At 41.9% G+C, this 26,374-nt stretch overlaps 1 protein-coding gene across 9 annotated transcripts in view; it reads left to right on the forward strand.

The window, feature by feature from the left end:
* The window catches only part of RhoGEF2 (Rho guanine nucleotide exchange factor 2), a 1,252,673-nt gene that overhangs the window by 252,020 nt on the left and 974,279 nt on the right, over positions 1-26,374 (forward strand). For all 9 annotated transcript variants that reach the window (XM_067136513.2, XM_067136515.2, XM_067136508.2 and 6 more), the window contains exon 4: positions 6,589-6,646. In XM_067136513.2, the coding sequence (XP_066992614.2) occupies positions 6,589-6,646 (58 nt within the window). The remainder of the gene's footprint in view (positions 1-6,588; positions 6,647-26,374) is intronic.

The following is a 26,374-nucleotide window of genomic DNA, read 5'->3' on the forward strand; positions in this document are numbered from 1 at the left end:
GTGAAAATTGGGATTTTTCCCTACTTTTGGCCAAATATTGTTTTGCAAGATATGTGATGTTCGAATAGCAGTTGAAAAAAAAAAACGAATCCCAGTAGAACAACACATGTCACGAGAGAAACATAAACGTGGTCTGCAACGACTTCAAGATAAGGATAACAGAAGCCTACAGCAGATGCTTCGTGGGGAAACAAGTGTAACATCTTCACCTTTTTATGAGAAATTATGCAGAGCATTTCTGTGTGCCGACATTACACTCCTTAAGTTGAATCATCTAAAGCTGCGCAGTTTCTCGAACCTATGTCGGAAGATGCTAAACCAAACTACAGGCTACTAGAAACAAGGAAAAAAGTCGGAGACAAAAATAAAAATAAATAAATAAAAATCGGTGGATGAAAAATCAGGTTCTTAACATATGTGATGTGGTTGTAATTTTGGAAGCAGGGACACCTCGAGAACACTTTTTACTACATCGTGGACAGCTAGATAAAGCTAACCACTCAACAGTCGACCGAGTTTTTGACCAGTTATTGAGAATACTGTGGCCCATTGGCATTAGAAACGATACAATGCTGCTCTTTATAACAGACGCTGCACCCTACATGATAAAAGACTTCTGGTTGTTTAAGTGCACTGTTTGTAAAAATGGCTCATATGGCATGTTTAGCACATGCATTGCACCGAACAGCGGAGGAGGTGCGTGCTAATTTTCCTGAAGTTGACAGACTGATTGTATTTTTTTTTTTCAATTGGCTTTACGTAGCACTAACACAGAGTTGGAAGGAATGGACAATAGTCTTAATTAAGGTACAGCCCCAGCATTTGCCCGATGTGAAAATGGGAAGCCACGGAAACCATCTTCAGAGTTGCCGACACTGGGGTTTGAACCCAAATCTCCTGAATGCCAAGCTCACAGCTGCGCGCCCCTAACTGCACGGCCAACTCGCACGGTGATTTCATCTGTTAAGAAAGTTTTCAAGAAAACTCTCTCTCGAGCATTCAAAACAGAAGCACCAGACATTAATTTACCATTTTCAGCTGTTTTGACGAGGTAGGGGACGTGCATTGACGCCTGAAATTATTATTGGTAGAGCTTCGATGTTGTAAAAGAAAGTAACTGATTCCTTTGACAACAGTGCTTCTGTTACAATCAAAACATCGCAAGAACTGCTGGCTGAAAGAAATCGTGGGTGCACTTTCCTACATCAAAACAAATTTTGGGCTCTTTCCCGATGCCATAACTACTCTTGAAAAATCTCAAGTGGAACTAGTGAAGTAGCTGCAAGTTATGGATTTAGTTCTCAGTTATTTGAACAGTGTGAATTGTGAAGTGGGTGAAGCAATTGCACTGAAAATGAAGGTGTTACAGAAGAACTGTGGTTTCAAAACGATAGGTACCATTGGCAGAGCTTTGTCAGATGAAAATTTTTATCTTGCTGACTGTGAGTTAAATCCAGGAGACACTGCATGCTTTGAGTATGCTGCAATAGTTTCTGTTGAAGTGGAGATACGTTTTCCATGTTAGACAAACCTTGAGATATCTGCCAAGTTTTCATTGTACACCGTAATCCATGTATGTTGTGAAAATATAATAGGCACATTTCAATATACATTCTCAATTTCATGTATTCTATGAAATTAATTCAAGTTTCAATATATTTTAATAATACATTAACAATAACAAACTCATTAAATTCTGTTATTCACCAATAAAATAACAGTTGCATACAATAAATTAAAATGTTTGTCATTTTAAAAATTGTGTGGTCATATTTTAATTGTTTGGCCAATTTTTTTTATTATGTATGGTCATAATAGCATTTTTTTAAATTTTTCATATACTGGTGCTGTATTGTGGTGTCATAGGTCATAAAAATGCTTTGCCTTAATCATGAAACGTCCAAATACTACGAAGTGGATGACTTAATGTCCTCCTGTTGCTGTTTCTTGGGCTTGGAATACTTCTGCATCAGTTTTTTTTTAGCACAGGCCAGAGCAAAATGGAGTTTCTACTTATCATCCGTCGCTGTGGCAATATGAAAACTGCTGAGGAATGAGTGGTGCTGAATAATGACATACGGAGCATGACTAGTGCGTCTGGATGTTTTCAAAGGTGGTACTCATAGGGCCGGTCGTGCTGCAGTACCATTTTCTGGCCCAATGAGGAAATCAATGACAAAATATTTCACTCCTCACCTTGACTAGTACTCCTCATTTTGGCGCCGCCATGTTTTTTTTGTTTTTTTTTGTTTTTTAGCTTCCCGATAACAGCATAACTTCTGGTTGTGCTGTATGAGGATCCAACCAGCCTCTGGGCTGATGACCTATTAGACAGGCATCTATGTGTATTTATAGTGTGGATATTTAGTCTAATGTATATTTTATTTCACCATATGCTCTGAGGCTCACCTTCGCTTTCTAGGTTTTGCATGTTATTGAAATCTAACTTTACTCTGGATGTATCCCCTTTTCATCCAGTTGTGGTGATGGTTGACTGAATTGCAGTTTTATTCAGTATAATAAAAGTTGACTGTTTGGGTGTGGAGGCTACTGACAGTAAGTGGGATGTTTCGTATTATTCAGTCGCCACCTGGACAATTCATTTGCTCTTGTATGCGAAGGACGCCATTCTGGTTCATGGTACTCTTCTGTCCTATTGATGGGAAATGTATGTATAGTATTTACGTATCCTGTGTGAAACTGTTGTTCCATTGGGATAGAGAGACCTTTTTACTTATTCGCAATTCCCTCATACACCGCTTACAACGGGCTCGTGCTTATATTTGATTTAAATCAATCTTTGTAAGTTGCAGTATCATATAAAATTGTATGTTCACTTCCACGGTGTGACGATTGGCACTGTTAGCTGTCGTCAGTGGAGGCCTGGGTTCGACACTCGATACCGCCAGAAATTTAATATTCGCAGGAGGGCTTGTGTTTGGTTAATAAAAGGAGACTGTTCACCGCCGTTTAATATCAATTCCTAAACGGAAATCTGTTCGATCACAGCCAAGACGTGTAAATAGGAGTATAAGATTGCCGCCTGCTTCCGTTCACTAATTTAAAAAAATGTATGCCTACACTGAGAATCAACAATAATGTACCAAAAATAATACATAATACATACTGTAATCCGATCACTGTACTACGGATACAAATATATTTGAAAGCAGTATAAAGTCTGTTTCTGTATCTGCTGCTTTACTCCAGTGGGAATACTGGTGACTTCTCCAATTGTTTCCTTGATGTCGCTGTCGTCTGAATCCATAAAGAATTCTCCATGTCTCCGTCATCTGAATCTTCAAGATTTATTACAGGTTGTAATATTTTGTCATTTCTCATTTCTTTAGTAAATACCTCCTGTTTTAGCTTTTCAGGGAGTTGTATATTGATTTACGTCTTTTTCTGTGTCAAGTTGTTGACTTATTCGTTAACGAGTCTTTCTGTTCGCCATGCCGAGTGGCCCAAACAGTACAGCACTCTTTCTGAGCTCATTTTCTTTAGCCAGTTATAATCGGGGGTTTATACAGGAATCCAGCCTATCAGTAGGAAGAGTTCTGGAACCTTCCCCTCAAAAAATACTATAAAAGGTGGGCGCTTTAGGACCGTATTGTCTTCATCTTGCTCCGTTACTTAAGTGCGGCGTGTCTTAACGGAGACGCGAGGCGCGGACGGCGCAAGCCCGGCGACGCAAGGTAATGGCAGAATTTTCACGAGCATGAGATTGCTCCTGCAGGTAGTTTGAGAGGAAGGTTTCAGCCTCTTTTACTTCATGTACATTTCTAAGTTAGTGGTTTAAATGTAGAATTTTAGGCCAGTCCAAGGACTCTGTTTTATTCCCTACTGGGAAACATGTTATGCAACGGAACAAAGAGTGATTGCCCTGTGTTGATTCCCATTCAACTTGGTAAGGGGTGTCTAAAGTTTCTTATCCTCTAAAATTCTTAACAATATTTTGGTATTTAGTGTTTCTTATTTAGTCACCCCGGTGTAGAATACACTTAGCCTCTGTATCATTGGGCCATAAGCCAACGTAGGCTTTTGAAAACTTCTAGTAGGAGTGCAAGTGTTTCGCCTCCTAGCCTTTTGTTCATGGCCAATCATGTTCAACCTTTTTTTTTTCTTTTTTTTTTTTTTTACATTAAGGCCATTTAGTATGGGCACTCATTGCCCCTGTTTATATTTCTGGAACAGAAAGTGAAAAACTTGAGCAGAAGATAAGCCCAAACCAGGGCTACGTGACTTCTTATTCTTTTTCTACTGCTTTTCCCACATCTGTGGGGTCAAGGGTGTGAACTGTATCGCACATGTAGTTGTGGCCCTGTTTTACGACCGGATGCCCTTCCTGACGCCAACCCTATATAGAGAGATTGCGTGTTCCTGTGGTGGTTCGTAGGGCAGTGTGTTGTCTGAATATGAAGATGAAAGTTTTGGGACAAACACAAACACCCAGTCCCCGGGCCAGAAGATTTAATCAGAAGCGATTAAAATCCCCCGACCCGGCCAGGAATCGAACCCTGGACTCTCTGAACTGAAGGTCTCAACGCCGACCATTCAGCTGATGAGTCGGACGGCTGCGTGACTGTAAATGCCTTATTTGAAAATTGTCAGGTATAACCTTGTGCACTGTAGGAAATGTATGCCTCCGAGAGGCTGGACTATGTTAACTTTGGAGCTCAGACTCCTAGGCTATATAAGTTAGTGGAGCAAACATGCTCTTATAAAATAGTGTACCTGTTCAGAGCTATAATGCTCGGTCTGTCAGGTCATCAGACCAGAGGCTGGTTGGATCCTCAAATAGCACCACCAAAGGCTATGCAGTTATAGGGAAACCGCAAAAACCAATGGCAGAGTCCAAATGAGGCGTACTAGGCAAGATGAGGAGTGAGGTAGTTTGCCATTGCTTTCCTCACTCGACCAGAAGGTGCTAATGCAGCACGACTGATCCTATGAGCAACGCCTTTCATAACACAAGACACTAGTTGTGCTCCGAATGTCATTATTCAGCACCACCCATACCCCAGCAGCTTCCATATTGTCACAGCCATGGATGAGACTGGACTTCGGTGGAAGCTACACTTTGCTCTGCCCTGTGCCAAGAGATGGATATAAAAGTACTGCATCCATCAAGAAATGGTCACAGGCGGACTTTAAGGCTCATGCCTTCATATATTATGTTGATAATGGTTTTTGTACCTGATTTTCGGACTTACAGTTCGCTGTTATTATCGGAGCTGACGAGCTCATAGTTATTCCATTTAACTGTTATTTGTTCTAAATCGTCTATCAATCCAATTTTAATCCTAAAAAAGGAAAGAAATAAAATTTCGACTTTCGTTACGTTAAGTTCTACTCTTGTTAATTTCTTGTCCGCCCATTCACCCCAGCAGCTTCTTATACCTCTGTGATCCACGACATTTCCTTAATAATAATAATAATAATAATAATAATAATAATAATAATAATAATAATAATAATAATTTATTAGTAGTAGTAGAAATATGAAATAGCTGAGGCTTCTGTTTGATTCAATTGTAATTGATATAACGTGGCAGGGAGGGATTCAGTTAGCAGTTTGACCTATGCCGACGACTTGGTCTTAATGGCAGATTGTGCTGAAAGCCTGCAGTCTAATATCTTCGAACTTGAAAATAGATGCAGTGAGTATGATATATGAATATTAGCCTTTCCAAGATACCGAGCTCGATAGCTGCAGTCGCTTAATTGCGGCCAGTATCCAGTATTCGGGAGATAGCAGGTTCGAACCCCACTATCGGCAGCCCTGAAAATGGTTTTCCGTGGTTTCCCATTTTCACACCAGGCAAATGCTGGGGCTGTACCTTAATTAAGGCCACGGCCGATTCCTTCCCACTCCTAGCCCTATCCTGTCCCATCGTCGCCATAAGACCTATCTGAGTCGGTGCGACGTAAAGCAACTAGCAAAAAACCTTTCCAAGACTAAAGTGACGTCAGTAGGTTAGGAACATAAGGGAATTGAATGTGAAGTTAGGAATACCAGGTTGGTTAGTGAGATTGAATCAAGGTGCAGCACCGGTCTGTTTTCAGACCAACTTAGCTTTACGGGAGTGAAAGCTTGGTGGACTCAGGATATCTTATTCATAAATGAGAAGTAACAGACTTAAAAGTAGCGAGAATGATCGCCGTTACAAACAGGTGGGAACAATGGCAGGTGGGTTCTCCGAATGAGGAGATAAAGACCAAGTTAGGAATGAACTCGATTGATGAAGTTCTACACATAAACTGGCTTCGGTGGTGAGGTCATATGAGGCGAATGGAGGAAGATAGGTTACCTAGGAGAATAACGGACTGGGCATGGAGAAGAGAAGTAGGGGGAGACCAAGACGACGATGGTTAGACTCAGTTTCTATTGATTTCAAGATATAAGGTATAGAACTTAACGAGGCCACAGAACTAGTTGCAAATAGAGGATTGTGGCGGCGTTTAGGAAATGCACCTAGGCTGAACGTTCCAAGGCATAATCGTCTATAATGTATGTATGTATGTATGTATGTATGTATGTATGTTGATAATATTTCTTCCTAATGTGATATGCTCTCCTTTTTGTAGGTGAACGGAGTCGACGTGATGCAATCGACGCATACAGATGTCGTTGCTCGCATACGATGTAAGTACGAACACATTTAGTGTTATTGTGTGATTATATTCTAAGGTAGATCATAGGATTAGCTGCCGACTTTTCTTCCTGAAGTTGGAGTCCCACTATGTAAATCTAAAATGAGCATTGATGACTCCAACGACACCAGAAGTAACTGGAATAAACTGAGAATTTTCCGTTAAGTCCCTTTCGACCTTATTTCCAAACTTAATAACACAACCCTGCTCTGAATTATAGTGATTTATGTGGTTGTATAATACCATGGGCGGATTGATGTACGGAATAATTAGTGTTTAGCTGTGTATACCTCGTTCCATGTTGTGGACTACTATTTCTCGCCGTACTCTAATATGCATGTGTTCCAGTACACACTTTACCAATAAATGTAGTTCTGTGTTCAGCCTACCAGTATCGTTGACAAAGAATGTGGTTCTCAAAGCCTCGTAAAGTTTGCGTCAGTAATGAGGCGGCATCTTTAGAGTTATTAATCTAATCAGTATACAGTGTCATCATGGACAACCTCCTCATGGGGGAAGTGTTTATTCTATGAATAAATGTATATAGTGTCCGGCTCCTTGGCTGAGTGGTCAGCGTCCAGGTCTTCGGTTCGAAGATTTTAATTGCAATGGTTAATTGTTCTCACTCGGGGACTGGATGTTTGTCCCAACACGCCCATTTTCATAACACTACACTCTCAACTACCATAAAAACACATAATAGCGAATAAATCACTTGATGTTGGCTTCAGGAAGGGTAAAACAGGGCCAAGGCCACATGTGGGCCACAGATTGCACCTGCGACCACACCAGGGTGTGGGAAAAGTAGTAGTAGTATATAATAATTTCGTGTGGCTATTTCTAGCCGAGTGCAGCCCTTGTAAGGCAGACCCTCCGATGAGGGTGGGCGGCATCTGCCATGTGTAGGTAACTGCGTGTTATTGTGGTGGAGGATAGTGTTATGTGTGGTGTGTGAGTTGCAGGGATGTTGGGGACAGCACAAACACCCAGTCCCCGGGCCATTGGAATTAACCAATGAAGGTTAAAATCCCCGACCCGGCCGGGAATCGAACCAGGGACCCTCTGAACCGAAGGCCAGTACGCTGACCATTTAGCCAACGAGTCGGACAGTAGTAGTAGTAGTAGTACTGTTGTAGCGTGTAGGCCGTTTTATAGTGAATGTTATCATTTAAGTTCATCCCTCACTTACAGAAGTACAGCGCACACATTTTTGTAGGATTAAGGTATAAACTTCCGTGTATATAGTAGCTCCATCCAAGAAGATTTTATGATGAAGTGCGTCTTCCTTTCGATCGTACTTGTACTGGAGGACGTAAGAAATTTTCAGTCGTTCGTTTTCTGCGTCATAAGGTGTACTGTACTTTGTGTGCAGACAGTCGCTCAGAGGAAGAATGAGCGCGTGATATTGTGTAAGCTCCTCTTATATATATATATATATATATAGAAACAATTAGATCTATTGAAATAATGTTTGTTGTGGGTATCCACAGGGTTTGTATCTACTGTGCATGGGAGATGAATTATATTTTTATAATAATTAAAAGTGAATCTGATGAAACATGACATGCGACTACATTAAGATATCATTTGAGGTGAACCTGTTATATTTTCATTACGGAGTCTTTAGTAGTGCTTAAGGATTACCCTGAATGAGGCGCTTCAAAAATAAATGGAAATGTGTTTATGTGCTGTATACAGCTGTCATAGTGAGAAGAAGAAGAATCACAGGAGTTGAAGCAGGAAGTTCGGTGGATAAGCAGGGTCATTCGTAACTACTAGCACAATAACACCACGTGCAGCGCAGGCTATAATTAGTTTCTCTTCTGTCCAGTTCATGCTCCGTCCAAGACTATGTTGGGATCACGTAAACCATATGTCATAAATAAAAAAACATTAAGATTACCACAACATGCCACGATTGATGATAATGTTAGTTGGCGTTTTTAGATTTCCTGTTGTGCAGGTAATTAAATTCGCAGTTTGCTACTTTTCCATGTGATTATATGGATTTGTTCTCGTAAAATCTCACAACCTCTGATTTGTGTAGTGGATGGGTAGGAATTCAAAATCTCAATTTATCACAAGCTGTGATAAACTCGGAATGGTATATTTTAGAATGTTTGCGTTATTTCAAAACCCGTGATATTATTCATACTTCTACAAGATATAAACGTAATTTTTGCAGCTGTATGTACAGAGAACAGCATTTATTTACTTTTATAGATTGATTGATTGATTGATTGATTGATTGATTGATTGATTGATCGTTCGGCTTTTACTGCTAGGAATGTCTAAAGACATGTTCGGCTCGCCTGGTGCAGGTCTTTTTGATTCCCTTGGGTGACCTGTGTGTTTGGATGTGGGGTGGTGATAATGAAAACTGATCAGTGGTTCGAAACGTGTTGAACCAAGGACGCATTTACCTTCCAAAATTTTTGAAAAATATTACTTTTGATATTGTGCTACCCACGCAGAGAAGTTAAAGGAGCTAATTTGCAGTATTTATCTAATCCGCCCTCCCCCCCAAAAAAGTAGCAACAGCTAAAGAAATAAAGATGCTGCCTCATTTCAGCTGACGTTGACAGTTGTTGCCCTTATAGTTAGAGCTCTGCACGGATGCGGATATCCGCGAAGTTAGTATCTTGACGGATTAAAGCTGTATGCCAGTGCGGATAATTTTACTGGTAATTTCAAAATAATGATGTTTATCACTCAGGTATACTCTTACTTTTTCTTGTAGTTAGGCGACCTTTGACATTGGTATGAGAGAATGGTGATATACAGAAACTTGAGATCATAAAGCCGTAAATCTGACCTAAGCCTAACTGGCTTCTGCCCGCAATTATTGGAAGAAACGAACAAAGGTTAGTACATATGTAGTTGTCGCAAGAGAAAATCCCTCGTAAACCTGTGACTGTAGGGGTTCTGGTGGCAGGTATCAGGCCTATTATATTATATTAACAGGTCTGTCCATTTCAGTACCGTGGGTGTAATATACTGTAGGTAAATATTTATAATATCCGCAGATAACCATTTGCGGATGCGGATAACCATTCGCGGATGCGGGTGCGAATGAAGGATATTGCGGATGTTGTTTTGTACAACCGCGCAGGTTAGTACACTAACCTACTGTCGTTCCTTCGCCTCGCATACCCTTCATATATTGGAATGATGCCCATGTCTATGAATGTCAGTACGTGCAACAGGCACATTTAACACAGAATTTCAGGTACAGTTCTTGCCTAGTAACTACTCGACATCACTGTATGGAAGTTTAGTCTACATTCGGAACTAAATACTCGTTATTAAAACCTTTTAACTCGTGATTTCAAGGTTTTTTCTTCAAATGAGGTGAGCTTGATAATTGAGTGTCTTTCTTGATATCTTCTCATAAAGATGGGCTTAGTTCGAATTCTGTTTAGTGCCTTTGAGAATTTCGAAATTAAATATAGCGTCCCTCTTTTCAGTTTGCCGCAAAACTGTAGATAGATCGCTGTTGTGATCACAATACCAACAGTGACCTAAAACCCCAAGTTTCCTTCCTCTTTTCTTCAGTTGAACAATTCAACCAATTATATAGAAATTTGATGAAAAAGTGTTAGGTCAGGGGTGTAAATGAGGCTAATTGTAGAAACATACTGTATTCTAGGGAGGTCAGAGTCGATGTCGTTTCCTGCATCGCGATATTTTATCATGACACTCTTCGGTTCGGTTACCCGAACCTGCATAATACATCCGTCTGCGGCCACAGTGCCCAGAGTGCGTTCATGGACCGTGAAATAATATGACCTCGTCTTATCCGACGAATTCTTCTTTTATCTGCTACGCCGTTGTAGTCGCATCCGTGTCTGGCGGAGCCGCGGCGCCAGATTAGGCGAGTTCTGCACTATTCATCAATGTAGAGATTCGGCACCTAGCGTTATGGTGTGCATTGTCATTGTATTCCAATCTTGGTGGCATCTGGTGCGCATTCCAGGCACATTAACCAGCCACCGTTCAATATCGGTATTGATGAAGCCTGTTGTTGTACATATTTTCACAGGCTGTCTGGGGCCATTTACCACGAATAGGCTACTGTTGGCAACGGCATGGGCATGTACTGTACCAATGCCCGATTATAAATTATTTTGTGACTACTGGGTCTGCCCCCTGTTGGACACCTGTAATGAATGATTGCATAATGAATGTCTTGTACAACTACCGCCTTCAGTTACGCTAGATGTGCTTTGACTACGTACTGAAACCATATGGACACACAAACCTCATGTCTTCCCTTCTGTGCCGCGCCGTGTAGCAGTCGTTATTCCCGCTCGTGAGCTCCATAAGGTACGATTGTTATATGTCGAATCGAACCCTAAGTGTAATCATTTCGCCTTTGTACAGAGGCGGTTATTACGTCTGTATGCGTGTGTATTGGGAGAGGGCGAAGGGAGGAAGCACGAGAAAAAAGTGGGTTTGTGGCGTAGAATAAATCTTCTCGATGTTTGGCTGTTGGGGCCTCGTATGATTTTTATAGCAGTTCGCTATGCCAGCAGCATGGAGAGTGGTAAGGACCGTACAGACACGAACAGGCAGGTGCAAGTTACGCTTCGTGGTCTTGCAGGCACACGTTGCCTTCGTTCTCGAATGCTTTCCTCGAAATGCATTTTGTGGCACGGTTATCTGGTTAGATTAAAAAATTCGTCCGATGAATATGGCACATTTTCCTTTATAGCCTCGACAACACCCACTGCGCCCCAGAACACACTGTCGCCGAATGTAGACACGGTTGCCTCGACGTGGTTTTACGATGTTGGATTGGTGGGGCAGAAGGAGGAGAGCTTGCAACGAATATGCTGGGGTTCTCATCGGTCAATTTCCTCGGACGACCTACTGTTGTTTTCACGCTATCCTCCCATACTTCTCGGAATTGACGAATCCAATATTCCCAACACGCTTCTAATCCGCCTACTGAATCGACGATATCAGGAATAGTACGGCCACATTCCTACATCTCTGTAAAACATTTCCTTGTTGCTTCAGATGTACATGGAATAGTTGACAATGTCAAATGTTTCACTGAGTAGTTCCCCCTTATCCCATAAAACCTTTGCTCAATATAGCTTGGCCCCGTTTCACATCTCACGACGCTACGCCATTGCCCTATACGTCATACCAGCTCACCACAATATACGCACATTGTATAGGTGTTCGTATCTACTGCAAGGCCTGGGTGTGCTACATTGCTAAAGAAGTGAATTCGCGGTAAGAATTCGTCTCCATCTGTATATTATAGGCCTCTGCATTGAAAGTATGGCTTTGGGAGCATATTTGCGATTAAAGTGGGTAGGACTATTTCTGATAGGGCTGAGGAAGTGATGTGAAATTTTCGAGAATCTTCGCGATTTGGAACCACTGTTACAATGTGTCAACATTTCAGTCCGCAAGCCTGCATGCCCGATAAGTTGGCGTTACGAAAATCATTCCCTCACAGGCTATTTCTGGCTAACTGTACGCGCAACGTATCTCAATATCGCTAGGTAATTCAAAGTTTCAGGTAAATATCTCAACGATAAATACAACTTGATAATACATCTTCTCCCCGCGAGAGTTTGGTGCTTTGAGCTTTCGATTTTGCCTACCCTGTACACTTCGGAGCGCTGTGGCGCATGCATGCGTCGACCGACTTAAAAGATTCTGGTTTTATTTTGTCCGCATATAGACAGACTAACAGTTGCAAGTAACATTAATAGTGAATACAAGTACAGTTTGTTTTTGCAAGTTGCTTTACGTCGCACCGACACAGGCAGGTCTTATAGCGACGATGGGACAGGAAGGAGCTAGGATTGGGAAGAAAGCGGCCGTGGCCTTAATTAGGTACAGCCCCAGCATTTGTCTGGTGTGAAAATGGGAAACCACGGAAAGCCATCTTCAGGGCTGCCGACAGTGCCGTTCGAACCCACTATTTGCCGAATCCTGGATACTGGCCGCAGTTAAGCGACTGCAGCTATTGACAATGCCGTTCGAAGCCACTATTTGACGAATCCTGGATACTGGCCGCAATTAAGCGACTGCAGCTATCGAGCTCGGTAGTACAGTTTGTGAATAAGTGACAGTGAACATTGAAAATTTGCAATACAATTTTATTTCGTTGTTTCTGTATCGGTAATCATTCAGCATCGCCAGTCAAATTATGCATTATGAATAGAGTTGGGCGAGACAAATAACTGGTGAAAGAATCGCGAAGGTACATCCTTCGGATCAAAAGTTGTGCGACGATGAAGTTTGTAGTGGCGCGCCGGTAAGCCAATCGTACGACGCCGTTGCGTCGCCATCGCATTCAGCGCGTGGAGGGAAGATCACTGAAACACGGCAGTATGTAACGCGGAAGGTAGATTTTGCTTTCTTAAAGCCCTATATGTTAAATACCTTCCAGATCTAAGTACTTTGAAGGGTACTCATCTTGTAAAGCCTTTTGTTTTGCTATCTTTCCAGTTGCATTGTAAATTGAGTTTCATTTATTTCGACGCGGGCAGACGTTGTCACGCCCAAAACACTGCGGCCGTGTAGACGAAAAGCCTACAGCAATTTTTTTTTTTTGTGTTTGTGTGTGTGCAGTCTCGTCCAATCTTGTGATATTTGCGCATTTTTGGTAGTTTACTGCAGATGTCTGCGAGTATGACTGTGGTCTTCTGTATCTTTCATTTTATTAAACAGCAGCAAGATGATAAGATTAACTGCCGATGATATGGCGATATGCTCCTTTTGCTGTCTGAACGATGTGTATTTTGATCTTCGATAACAGCAGTGACGTGTTCTAAATTCGTTATCTCGGGCAACAGACTGGGTGATAATGCGTGGCAGGTAATGCAGCTGGCTAGTATTTTATTTGGATTAACGCAGAATGCCGCTGATTCGACGACGACATAATAGTGCTTCGGGTTAGTATCTTTTGCACTTTCAGTTGGTCTAGGTGTGGGTGTGTGCGATAATTTGCTGTAGCTATTATTTATCAAAATTCTTCATACAAATGTACTGTATTTAGGTTGCATGTGGTTATCATGTACAGTATATATTTTTCATATATTTGCGAAGTGCGTTGCTGAAATATTTTGATACTTTGGCATGTGGTGTATAACTTCGCAGGATACAGTTTCCTGTTAAAAATTGTTTTATATGAGCCATCCCAAATGTTCCTTAAGTTGTACTACAACCTTTTTAACCACAATGCACAATAAGTTGCTTTACATCACAGATAGGTCATATGGCGACGATGGGACGCTAAAGGGCTAGGAGTGGGAAGGCACAGCCCCAGCATTTGCCTGGTGTGTAAACAAAATTAGTGACCAGGAAGGTATTTCACTAACATTTACAAACATATATGCCTATCCTGAAGTGAGCAGAACGCACCAAGTAAAAGAGACTATGTTTCCCGTAACTTTCTTGCCCGTGTACTGCCTGAATGTACGGGAATGGGTCAGAACTGGTCAAAACACAACAGCGGCATTTAAGTCCACTTTCCTCAGTGCAATATGCATCTCATGTTTAACTTCATCACATGCTTTGCTCCCATAATATGTAGTGTACGTGTTACAAAAATAGTGTCTTATCTCAGTTGCAGCAATCACATCCTCAGGAAGAGGACATATTTACACATAGACCCGATCGAAAAACGAGCATAAATAAAGTCAACATAATTACCATCCTTGTCACATATGACCATGGGGAAGAATTCTGGTACCATGTTGAAAGAGTAGTACTTTGCTATTTCTCCCTCTAGCTTATCTTTTTTTTCTTGTTTTCTTTTTCTTTACCTAACCAAACTTACAAGAGATATCAAACTGGCCTCGTTTAATGCACGTATGTATGACCGTAACCCTGGCACTTTGTTTACAGTAGGCCTTGCCACGTACAACAATAGCCTATCCCTTTGCCGAGCTGAGTGGCTCAGACGGTTGAGGCGCTGGCCTTCTGACCCCAACTTGGCAGGTTCGATCCTGGCTCAGTCCGGTGGTACAGTATTTGAAGGTGCTCAAATACGTCAGCCTCGTGTCGGTAAATTTACTGGCACGTAAAAAGAACTCCTGCGGGACAAAATTCCGGCACCTCGGCGTCTCCAAAAACCGTAAAAGTAGTTAGTGGGACGTAAAGCAATTATTATTATTATTATTATTATTATTATTATTATTATTATTATTATTATTATTATTATTATTATTATTAACAAAATTCCGGTAAGAATTGACCATCGACCAGTGCCTACAATGCATACGGAGGCGCCACTTTGAAAATCTTATGGATTTTTAAATTCGTAACTGCGCATGTGCACTAATGAGAAAAAGGATCATTATAATAATTAAAATAAAATAACGTAAGGTACGGAGTGTTTGAGACGGCTGGCCTTGTCTTCGTTCCAGGTCAGTTTCAACGTTACCTTGTCGCTATTAGGTCGCATCACTGCAGTGAGCAATACACTACCTGATCAGGACCAGTTCGGAGACGATGATTGTTTGTATCAGCATGATAATGCACCCTGTCATAAAGTTGCATCTGTGAGGCAATGGTTTGTGGTTAATAACATCGCTGAAATGGAATGGCCCGTCCAGAGACCCGACCTGAACCCAATGGAACACCTTTGAGATGAGTTGGAACAGAACGTCGACTTCGCTCCAGACTGCAGCGTTCAACCTCCTCTGGTTTCGGGTCTTGAGGAAGAATGGTCTGCCATTCCTAGACTTACAAAAAACCGTCATAAAGGCGAAGGGTGGACCCACACCATATTAATGTCCAATAAGGGGGAACGTGACATGAGTAGAGTCTAAGTTGAATTTCAGATAGGTGTCCAGATACTTTTGATCAGATTGTGTATTATAGTGAGCGCTCCCTTCCTAATGACAGCGAAATGAGAACTCAGTTTAGACGGAATAGAATGCAGATACAATCTAGTCGAATGAACGCCTTGTGTGTTCATGAGCGTTCGTTTACATGCTAATAGAATTAAATGACGCCCTATGGATTTTCCCAAAGGGCATTTCTAGCAGAGATTTTGTTGATGTTATTTAAGCTATCGGTGATCCACAGTCTCTTGTACGTACTTTCTACATATCAAATATACCCAATAGGATATGTCTCAATGCTTAGGAAAGGAGCGAAATTCATACAAAGAGAAAGATTTATTTATTTATTTATTTATTTATTTATTTATTTATTTATTTATTTATTTATTTATTTATTTATTTATTTATTTATTTATTTATTTTGTTGTCGTGACGGGGCTAGGGATCTGACAGTCGCCGGTTTTACATACAGTACTTTCGAAACGGAATGATGTATGTTGTAGTCTTCGTAACTCAAATTATTTGGAGTGGGAACTGGAAATGATTCGTCAGAATTCTGTGTGGAGACATTAAATTAGTATTTTCATAGGTCTACTAAACAGGCTGCGGAAAGGCGCAGTGTTTCCGTTTCGGACCTCTGAACTTCCCGTGTGTGATACCTGTCGTAATAGGTTAGATGCCTGAACACGTGTGGGGTTTATGGATTGGTTGGTTATTTTGTGACAGAACTGACTCTCGACTGAAAGTCTTTCGCGTGACAGTTTTCTATTTGCTAAAGTGGTAAATGACGAGATCTTCGCAACATTTCATGCAGGCGAGTTTTAATTTGAATTTTTCTTCGTAGTATGTGCGTAACATAACAGCTTTCAGGATAGGTTTTGCCCTCCTCATGTTTAAGCGATGGCCTCTTGGCTAGTGTGAAATGTGTGACGCTCTCCCTAATATGGAGTGTACTCTGCTGTATTTCCCACTTATTGGAATTATAAGTGAAATCATCGTTCTTCAGTTCCAGCCTTAGTCATTAGCCTTAACCGTGAGCCCTTACTCTGTCAACACTACTAGATCGTAGTGATAGACCTAACTTCATCTCCTCTGGCGTAGTTCTCTCGTTTGCTGTAACCGGCGGAGTTTTCCATATCTACTTGTGCAGTCTCTGTCCAGGAAAGCAATCATCATGCCTGGTATTCCTCGTTGTAGCGCCACCATCGTTTTTTGCAGTTTCGCTAGAACCGCAACACAGTGTTCTGACATTAATTGTTGATTATTAGCTACAACAAAGAACTATGAGGACGAAGGCTTTTTGAGCATTAGGTCTAATTTCCATCCTAACTGTTGGCTGAATTAGTTCTAGTACGTTCTCTACTGCTGCTTTTAAGATCGGTATCATTCTTACTGGAAAACACTGCAAGATTATTAAAATTGCCGTATATCAAAGTTCTACACAACACATTGGAATCATTCTTCCTGGAAAATACTGTAAGCTCATACGATACTGTGTTGTGTATTTTGTGGTTTGATGTGTACTGGATGTAATAGCTCTACGCAACACCTTGTTCCTGTCTGTGGATGCCCTGTTTTGTTGGCGCGACCTTGCCTGCTATAGATAGTCGTGACGAGTGTTAGCCACCTTGTCAGCAGTATTTTGATTAGTGATCTAGACTTGTTGAAGGCACCGGTCGGTGTGTCACGAAGACAAGGCACTGCTACAGCACACACACATCTTGGGTTTCATATGAATAGCGAAGCAGAATATGTTAGTGAATTGGAACGTAGCCCGCTATTGAAGATACCATTTTAAGGACATGTGTGATAATTTTGGTCTCATCAATTTTATTAGTTGCCGGGATGAGTAGCCCGACGGTAGCACATTTCATCCCTCCTCAGTCCGATGGTATTTGAAGGTGCTGAAATACGCCAGCCTCGTGTCGGTAGATATACTGACATTTAAAAGAACTCATGCGTGACAAAATTCCAGCACCTCGGCGTTTCAGAAAACCGTAAAAGTGGTTAGTGGAACGTAAAATCTTTATTATTACAGGTATTTAGAAAGAACTTTTGATAATAAATATAACATTTTCATAATTCCAGACAAGAGGGTAATTAGCGCAGTGCTTTTAGCTGCCGACTTTCCATCTAGATGGCCGAGGTTCGAATCTCGGTCGATCTCGGGTTGGAATTTTCACGTGAAAAGTCTTGTAGCGTCAGGAAGGGCATCCGGCCTTAAATCCACGGCCAAAACGAAACTGAGCCTGGGTGCCTCCAGCGACCTTAGAAATACCTGGGACAAGCTGAAGAAAGTATATTTTTGTAATTCCTGCTGACGCAAACTGTTTTTCTAGGAGGCAGTAATTAAGGGAACGATGCATTCTCCATTTAATCCTCAACATTAGATTGGATACATATATAGTGACTTAGTGCATTGTTAATATTTCGGTTATAGACTGCGGTGTTGTACAATAGAGACCATCTATATATTTAACTAGCCGTTTTACCCGGTGATGCACGGGCACTTTATTGACTGAGCTCGATAGCTGCAGTCGCTTAAGTGCGGTCAGTATCCAGTATTTAGGAGATAGTCGGTTCGAACCCCACTGCCGGCAGCCCTGAAGAGGGTTTTTCCGTGGTTTCCCCATTTCCACAGCAGGCAAATGCTGGGGTTGTACCTTAATTAAGGCCACGGCCGCTTTCTTCCCACTCCTATCCCTTTCCTGTCCCATCGTCGCCATAAGACCCATCTGTGTCGGTGCGATATAAAGTAACTTGTAAAGGTACTTCATTGTTTGCTTTTAGGATTTGTTTTACCTGTTAATTATGCGTGAAGTTTTGTATATGCCTTTATTCAGTTTTAGTTTATTTGGTTGTTAAATTTTGTCCTTGTGGCAGTCCGGATATTCTGGGAGTAGTTGACCCCTTCTAATTTAATAAAAATAAGCGATAACTGTATGTCGTACCATAGATTGATGTGCACTGTTCCAACCGTCATTGGGACTGTCACCAGAGTCAAGGGACTCCGAAAAATGTGGATTCAGCATTGATCTCGGTCAGTTTGGAATATTTTTTTAACCCTTTCTCAGCCCCTAAGCCGTAAGAGAAATGAACTTGAACATAAACGGTATTCAGAGTGTAACCAATCCTCTCATCGACCCGAAAACTATGGATTCGACACTAATATTGGTCGTTTTCGCTGATTGCTGTGTCAAACCCTCCCCTAGAGGTGCTAGGGGTTTTGTATACAGATAATAGGCTAAGTCGAATGTGTACCAAGTTGGGATGAGAGCAATGCTGGAACTTCCACAGATAAATACATAATCTCGGTCAATTTGGACGTCTTTTCCTTTAACCATTCTCACACCCATGCCGATGGAGCTGAACTTGTACTTAAACGGTATCCAAAGTGTCAATATTCATCTCAGCGATCATGAAAACTATGGATTCGACACTAATATTGGTTGTTCTCGATTGTTGTACATGTCATCGCCATCCCCACCCCACCGTTAAGCAGTGCTTGGGGCGTCTTACCCCCACAGTATTTGATTCCAAGTAGGAAGTCATATGTGTACCGAATCTAGTTGAGAGTTTTGCTGGAACATAAACACATACATAATCTCGGTCATTTTGGGCATTTTCTTTTTCACTCCTTCTCATCCCCCATGCCTCTTGGAGCTGAATATGGGCTTAAACGTCATCGGGACTGTCACTATTCATCTCGGCGAGCTTGGAAGCTATGGATTTCACGCAGACATTAGTCGTTATCGATTATTGTAACATATCACCCCTCCATACCCCCGCAGTATTTTGGAGATGACATCATCTAGTTTGTCCCAGAAAATGTCAATATTTTCTGGTTTGTACTTACTGTCAGCGTTAAATGGGGCGTTAGCATTTTTTTTTTTTTTTGCTAGTTGTTTTACGTCGCACCGACACAGATAGGTCTTACGGCGACGATGGGACAGGAAAGGGCTAGGAGTGGGAAGGAAGCGGCCGTGGCGTTAGCATTTACCAAGATGTATGCTTTATTAGCACATTTAACTGAAAGAGTGGAGGGCTTATTGGTGATAGGGATAAAGCTGATGATAGGTCCAAGGACCTTATGATTATTATATGTCATCCCATCCGCTACGGATAATAGGGGTATAAGTCATATGTGGTACCAAGTTTGATTTAGAGCTCTTGCTTACAAATGTACAGTACATCCATAATCTCGGTCATTCTTGACATTTTCTTGTTTACCCTTTCCTAAACCCCATGCCGTTGGAGCTAAACTTCGATTTAAATGACATTCTCGGAGTGTCACTATTGATCTGACTGATCCTGAATAGATTCGACACTAATATCCGCCTGACTTGATAACTTTTAAATGTCACCTCTCCACTAGGGTTGCTAGGAGTGTCTTACTTCCACAGTAATTTTTTTCGAGATAGTAAGTAAATTTGTAACAAGTTTGGTTCAGAACTGTTCTGGAACATACACGCATACCTCCATAATCTCGGTCATTTATGGTATTTTCTTTTTCATCCCTTCGCACACCCCATGCAGATGGGGCTGAAGTTCGACTTAAAAACGGCATCCGGAGTGTCACTATTAAGCGCAGCGACCCCGAAGACTGTGGATTCGACACTATTTTCGATTATTTTACAAGTCAACACCTTCCCACCCCCACCCGTAGGAGTGTTGGGCTGTCTTACCCCCCCCCCCCGTATTTTTTTCCCAGACAGTAAGTCACATGTATATCATGCTTGGTGGAGAGCTGTTCTGGAACACACATACTACTACATACATACATCAATATTCTCGCTCATGAATGAGATTTTCCTTTCCATCCCTTCTCACTCCCCATGCCGATGGAATTGAACTTTTGAATTAAATGGCATCCGAAGTGTTACTATTCATCAGTGACCTTTAAAACATGGATTCCACACTAATATTGGTGGTTTTCGATTATTTTTACGTGCCATCCTATCTCCACTCCCACCCATAGGGTTGTCTTACCCTCACACTATTTTTTTCCGGATAGTAAGTTTGGTTGAGAGCTATGCTGGAATGGAGGGTACACTTGGACGTAAACTATATGCGGAGTGTCACTTTTCATCTCAGCGTTTAGAAAACGATGGATTCGGCACTAACATAGGTCGATTTCGATTATTTTACCTGTTACCCCCTGCCCTAGGGTTACTGGGGGGGTGTATAGCTCCACAGTATCATTTCGAGCTAGTAATTCATATTTGTACCAAATTTGGTTGAGAACTGTCCTGGGACACACATACATATGTACGTACGTACGTACATACATACATACATACATACATACATACATAATCTAGGGCATTTTGGACTTTTTTCTTTTTCACCCCTTCTCAGCCCTGTGCCGCTGGGGACTGAAATTAAACTTAAACAGCATTCGGAGTGTCACTATTCATCTCAGCAAGCCGGAAGCTATGGATTTCACGCTAACATTAGTTGTTCTGAGCCTCCGTGGCTCAGGCGGCAGCCCGCCGGCCTCTCACCGCTGCATACCGTAGTTCAAATCCCGGTCACTCCATGTGATATTTGTGCTGGACAAAGCGGAGGCGGCACACGTTTTTCTCCGGCTACTCCGGTTTTCCCTTTCATCTTTCATTCCAGCAACACACTCCACTATCATTTCATTTCATCTGTCAGTCATTAATCATTGCCCCAGAGGAGTGCGACAAGCCTCGGCAACCGGAACAATTCCTATCCTCGCCGCAAGTTGGGGGCTTCATTCATCCCATCCCTGACCCGGTTATTGACTGGAAAACAGGTTGTAGGTTTTCATTTTATTAGTCGTTCTCGATTATTGTAATATATCACCTCTTCACCATCCTCATTCCTAGGAGTGCTAGAGGTGGTGTCATACCCCCACAGTATTGTGTTTTCGGATGTTAGCCATATTTGTACCAAGTCTAGTTGAGAGATTTGCTGGAACATACATATATCCATAATGTCGGACATTTTAGACATTTTTAAAAAAACTTTCCACCTCCATTCCGATCGGAGATGAACCTTGACATAAACGACATCCAGAGAATCACGGTTCATCTCGGCGACCCCAAAAATGATTGATTTAATATATGTCGTTTCCGATTATGTTTACATTTCATCCCCTTCCCTAGGGATTTCTTGCTCATATCTGTTATTTTTATATTTCATCCCCTTTCCACCCCCGTTCCGAGGGTTGCTAGTGGTACCTTGTACTCACATAACTTTTTTTCCAGATAGTAATTCATATGGATTGTGTACCAAGTTTGGTTGAGAGGCATGCTAGAATATACACACATACATCCCTAATCTTGGTCATTTTTAAACATTCTTTTTTTTTTACCCCTACTAACCCCCATTTCGATTGACATTGACTTAAACAGCATCCAGTGTGTCACTCTTCGTCTAACGATCCCGGAAACTATGGATTCGACACTAATATCGGTTGTTGTTGGTTATTCTTATATTTCACCCCTCCCCTAGGGGTTCTAGGGTTGTCTTACCCCCACATTTTTTTTTTCAGATAATGTCATATGTGTACCAAGTTTGGTTCAGAGGTATACTGGAACATACACACATACATACATTCATAATCTTGGTCACTTGAGGCATTTTCTTTTTCACCCTTCTCATTCCCATGCGTATTGGGGTTGAACGGCGAGAATCCGAGTGTGGCTACTCATCTCAGCGACACTGAAAACTACGGATTCGACACTATTTTAGTTTTTTTAAATCTCACCCCTTCCTACCCCGCACACGTAGGGGTGTCTTACCCAACAGGGTGTGTTTCCTGCTAGTGAGGAATATGTGTACCAGTTTTGTTGAAATCAGTCCAGTGACTTAGGAGGAGATGTGGAACCCACATACAAACAATAACCTTTATGTATTAGCAAATGTACCCGTGCTTCGTTACGGTATTCTACATTGTATATGGATATCGAAGTAAATTACTGTACACGCAGTGAATACGGTTTAAAAATGCATGTTACTTACTTACTTACTTACTTACTTACTTACTTACTTACTTACTTACTTACTTACTTACTTACTTACTTACTTACTTACTTACTTACTTACTTACTCCATGGCTCTACGGTTCTTTAAGGACCTTGGCCACCTTAACCACAGCTCTCCAGTCGTCCCGGTCTTCACTCTTCAGCACGCCTACGCCACTTCCTGCCTCCAACGGTCCTCAGATCAGTCTCCACATCCTCCAGCCATCTCATCCGGGGCCGACCTCTTCTTCTCCTGACTCCAGGGTGTCCTGTCAGCGCTTTCCTTGGAAGTCTTCCCTCCTCCATCCGTTGTATATGCCCCAGCCATCCAATTCGTCTCATTTTGATTGAGGTCACCAAGTCCGGCTCCTTATACAATAATCTCATTTCTTCATTTGTTCTGATTCTCCATAAATCTCTCTCCTTTACCGGTCCAAATATCTTCCTCAGAACTTTCCTTTCCCACACATTTAATCTCCTTTCTATGGCCTCAGTCAGTACCCATGCCTCACTCACGTACGTAAGTACTGGTTTTATTATTGTTATGTAGAGAGTCAGTTTTAATTTCCTACTTAAGTTTTTACTTCTCAGGATCTGTTGGCAGCCTTAATACGATTTACAATATCTGTCTCAACTTTGCTTTCTGATGTTCTTACTGAGCCAAGATATGTGAAGCTATCTACTGCTTCAAAGGTGTAACCATCCACTTGGAGTTTTTCAGTGTTCCTTCCACTTCTCTCCGTTACCATATATTTAGATTTAGCCTTACTTATCTCCAAACGCAAAGACCCAGCCGCATCTTTCAGCTCCCTCAAGGCAGTAGTAAGTGCCTCGTTACTTCTAGCAGATATCACCACATCATCTGCATAAGCCAAAATTTGGATCAGTCTATTGTAAATATTAGCACCCGGATTAGTAGTTATTGATTTTACAGCTTTCTCCAACACTAGATTAAATAACACTGGTGATAAGGGATCTCCTTGCCTTAGGCCGTCTTCGGTTCTGAAAGATCTTGACAGATTTCCCTGCACTTTTACCTGACTTCTGCTGTTCTCCAGGGTCATCTTAGTCAATTTTATTAACTTCTGTGGGAATTTAAACTCCTTCATTGTTTCCACAATGTCGATCCCTTTACTTTGTCATAGGCTTGTATAAAATCTATTAAAAGATGTCCTAGTCGAACGTTGTATTCATATGTCTTTTCCAGAGTCATTCTCATGGTGAAAATATGGTCCATCGTCTATCTTCCAGGTCTGAACCAGCTTGGTACTCCCCTATAATTCTTTCTGCTCTACTACTAACTCTCTTTGTTATGGCTGTAGAGAGGATGTTGTATACTATACTCAGTAAGGATGTACCTCGATCATTCTTGCATTGCATGCGTGACCCCTTCTTATGTATAGGGTATATATTTGATATTGTCCAGTCCTCCGGCATTTTACCTGTTTCCCATATCTTTTTAATTATCTCGTGTATTTTCCTCACCAACACTTCTTCTCCATGTTTTACCATTTCTGCCGTTGTGAGGTCATTCCCTGGTGTTTTATATCGTCTTCATCCTCATCTCCATTCTCCTCATTCCTCTCTTCCCCCTCACACTCATCTCCATATTCCCCCTCCTCATCTCTCTCTGAAGTTTCCATAGGACCTGATCCTTCTCTTTCTTCATTTATTGGTCTGACAGAAAGTAATGTTTCAAAATGTTTTGCCCATTTTTCCAGAATTCGTTCTTTCCCAACAATCAGTCTATCAGTCTCATCCTAGCATATTCACTCTAGGTTGATATCCCTTCTTTACTTGTCCAACCCCATGGAAGAATTTTCTACCTTGTTTGTTTTCAAGATTCTTCTCCATTTCATCCACTCTCTCCCTTTGTTCTATTATTTTCTTGTTCCTTATCAGTGTCTTTGCTATCCTCCGTTTCTCTTTAAAAATTGCCATATTATTTCGAGGGGGTCTCTGTAGCATTCTTTGTCGGGCCACATTTCTCTCTTCCAGAATCTCACCCGCTTCTTCGACGTACCATTTATTTCTATTCTGTTTCTTTCTCTCTCCAAGTACTTCCTGCGCTGTTGTATTTATTGCTAGCTTGGTTTCTTCCCACATTGTATTGATGTCCACATCTCCGTTTCTGCCCATCTGTAGCTTTCTTTGCAGCCGGTCTCTATACTCTTCCTCCCTCTTCTCATCCCTTAACAGTTCTACATTATAGATCTTGCTCTGCTCAGCTCTGTCCCTGGGTTTAATTGCCAGTCTTTCTTAGAACTGGATCCTCACCAGTATGTGATCTGAATCACTGTCTGCACCACGCATGCTTCTCACATCCATTATATTGGAGGCATGTCGCGCATCTATCAGCACATGGTCTATCTGGTTCTTTGTGAGACCATCCGGTGATATCCATGTTTCTTTATGGATCTCCTTATGTGGAAAACATGTGCTCTTAATTACCAGCTCCTTGCTAAAGGCTAAATCAATTTCCACCCGTCTCATTGGATTCTTGGTGTTTAATGTGATATCCTGCCACTGGGTGGTTTTCTTTCTCTTTGCCTACTTTGGCATTATAATCCCCTAGGACAACTTTAATATTATACTTGGGCAACTTGTCATATACTTGCTCCATTTTTTCATAAAACTGTTATTTCTCTTCCTCATCGGCATCCTCTATTGGGGCATGGACACTAGTGATATGTTGGCAAATCTCCCTTTCAATCTTAACCGGCATAGTCTGTGGCTTATTGCTTCATATTCAATCACATTAGGACTGACCAATTTCTTGACCATAAACTCTGTTCCTATTCTAGTTTCTTCCTCCCCACTATTGAACAAAATGTAGTGCTGTAGGTCTGCCACCTCGATTGTCTTCCATCTTATCTCCTGTAATGCTGCCACATCTATCTGATATTTAAGTGATTCCTCCTCCAGTTTTCTACTAGCCCCAGCCTGAAAGATCCTCACATTCCATGTTCCAATATATCCGTATCGTTGCCATTTAGGGCGCTTTAGTCGTCGTAAGTTTGGGACCGTTCGGTTATCTCGATTTGGTTTCTGAACAATATGTAAGTCGTTAGCCCCACGCACCAACCCCCAACCTGGAGGACCAGGGTATCCCTCTTAGTCTGGATCATCACCTTAGACCTGTCCGGCTTGGGTGGCCCTACTAGGAGCATGCTCTCGTCGGCATAGCTGTAAGGATCATTTGAACACGCAAGCCTCCAAAACACCGGGCAAAATGTATTTTGCCTTCGTCAAGGTGGTGATACCATCGGGAGGTTAAAATTGCATGTGTCTGTTATCCGAGAGACAGCATGGGGAGGTCCCCATACGTTGTTTCTAGTGTAAAGTGCGATTTGCGGACCTGGTGATAACGCCAGGCTCACTTGTCTACCGCCATTCACATCAAGTTGAGAAGGTTTCATTATAATAGCTGACCCCCTTGCCTACTGCGCGGTCACAATTGATTTGGGGAGATTTCGTTACAATGGCAGGCCCCTTTCTTGCTTCCAGACACATTACAGTTGAGGAGTTTTTATTATAACGGCACGCACCTTCCATGCTACTAGTCAGTAGTATAGGGAGGCCGATTCTAAACCACTTGAGTCAGCGTTTTTTTGTGCTGAGTCAGCACCCGATGTCATTGCCCCCTAGTAGTAGGGGTAAGGGTATGGTGGTACGCGGATTGTGCGTACGAGAGCAAGCCTAACGTCACAGTCGCCACCTTGGAGAGGCGTAACCTCACAGGGCGTAGTTTTACGGTCAGATGTCCTTCCTGACGCCATCTTCGAGGGGCCTAATCTCACGGGCGAATTTTTACGACCAGATGCCCTTCCTAAGCTCACAGGGCCTAGTTTTACCGCCAGATGCCCTTCCTAACCTCACAGTGCCTAGTTTTATGGCCAGGTGCCCTTCCCG

The sequence above is a fragment of the Anabrus simplex genome, chromosome 1 (assembly GCF_040414725.1).
Source record: "Anabrus simplex isolate iqAnaSimp1 chromosome 1, ASM4041472v1, whole genome shotgun sequence".
NCBI classification, from domain to species: Eukaryota; Metazoa; Arthropoda; class Insecta; order Orthoptera; family Tettigoniidae; genus Anabrus; species Anabrus simplex.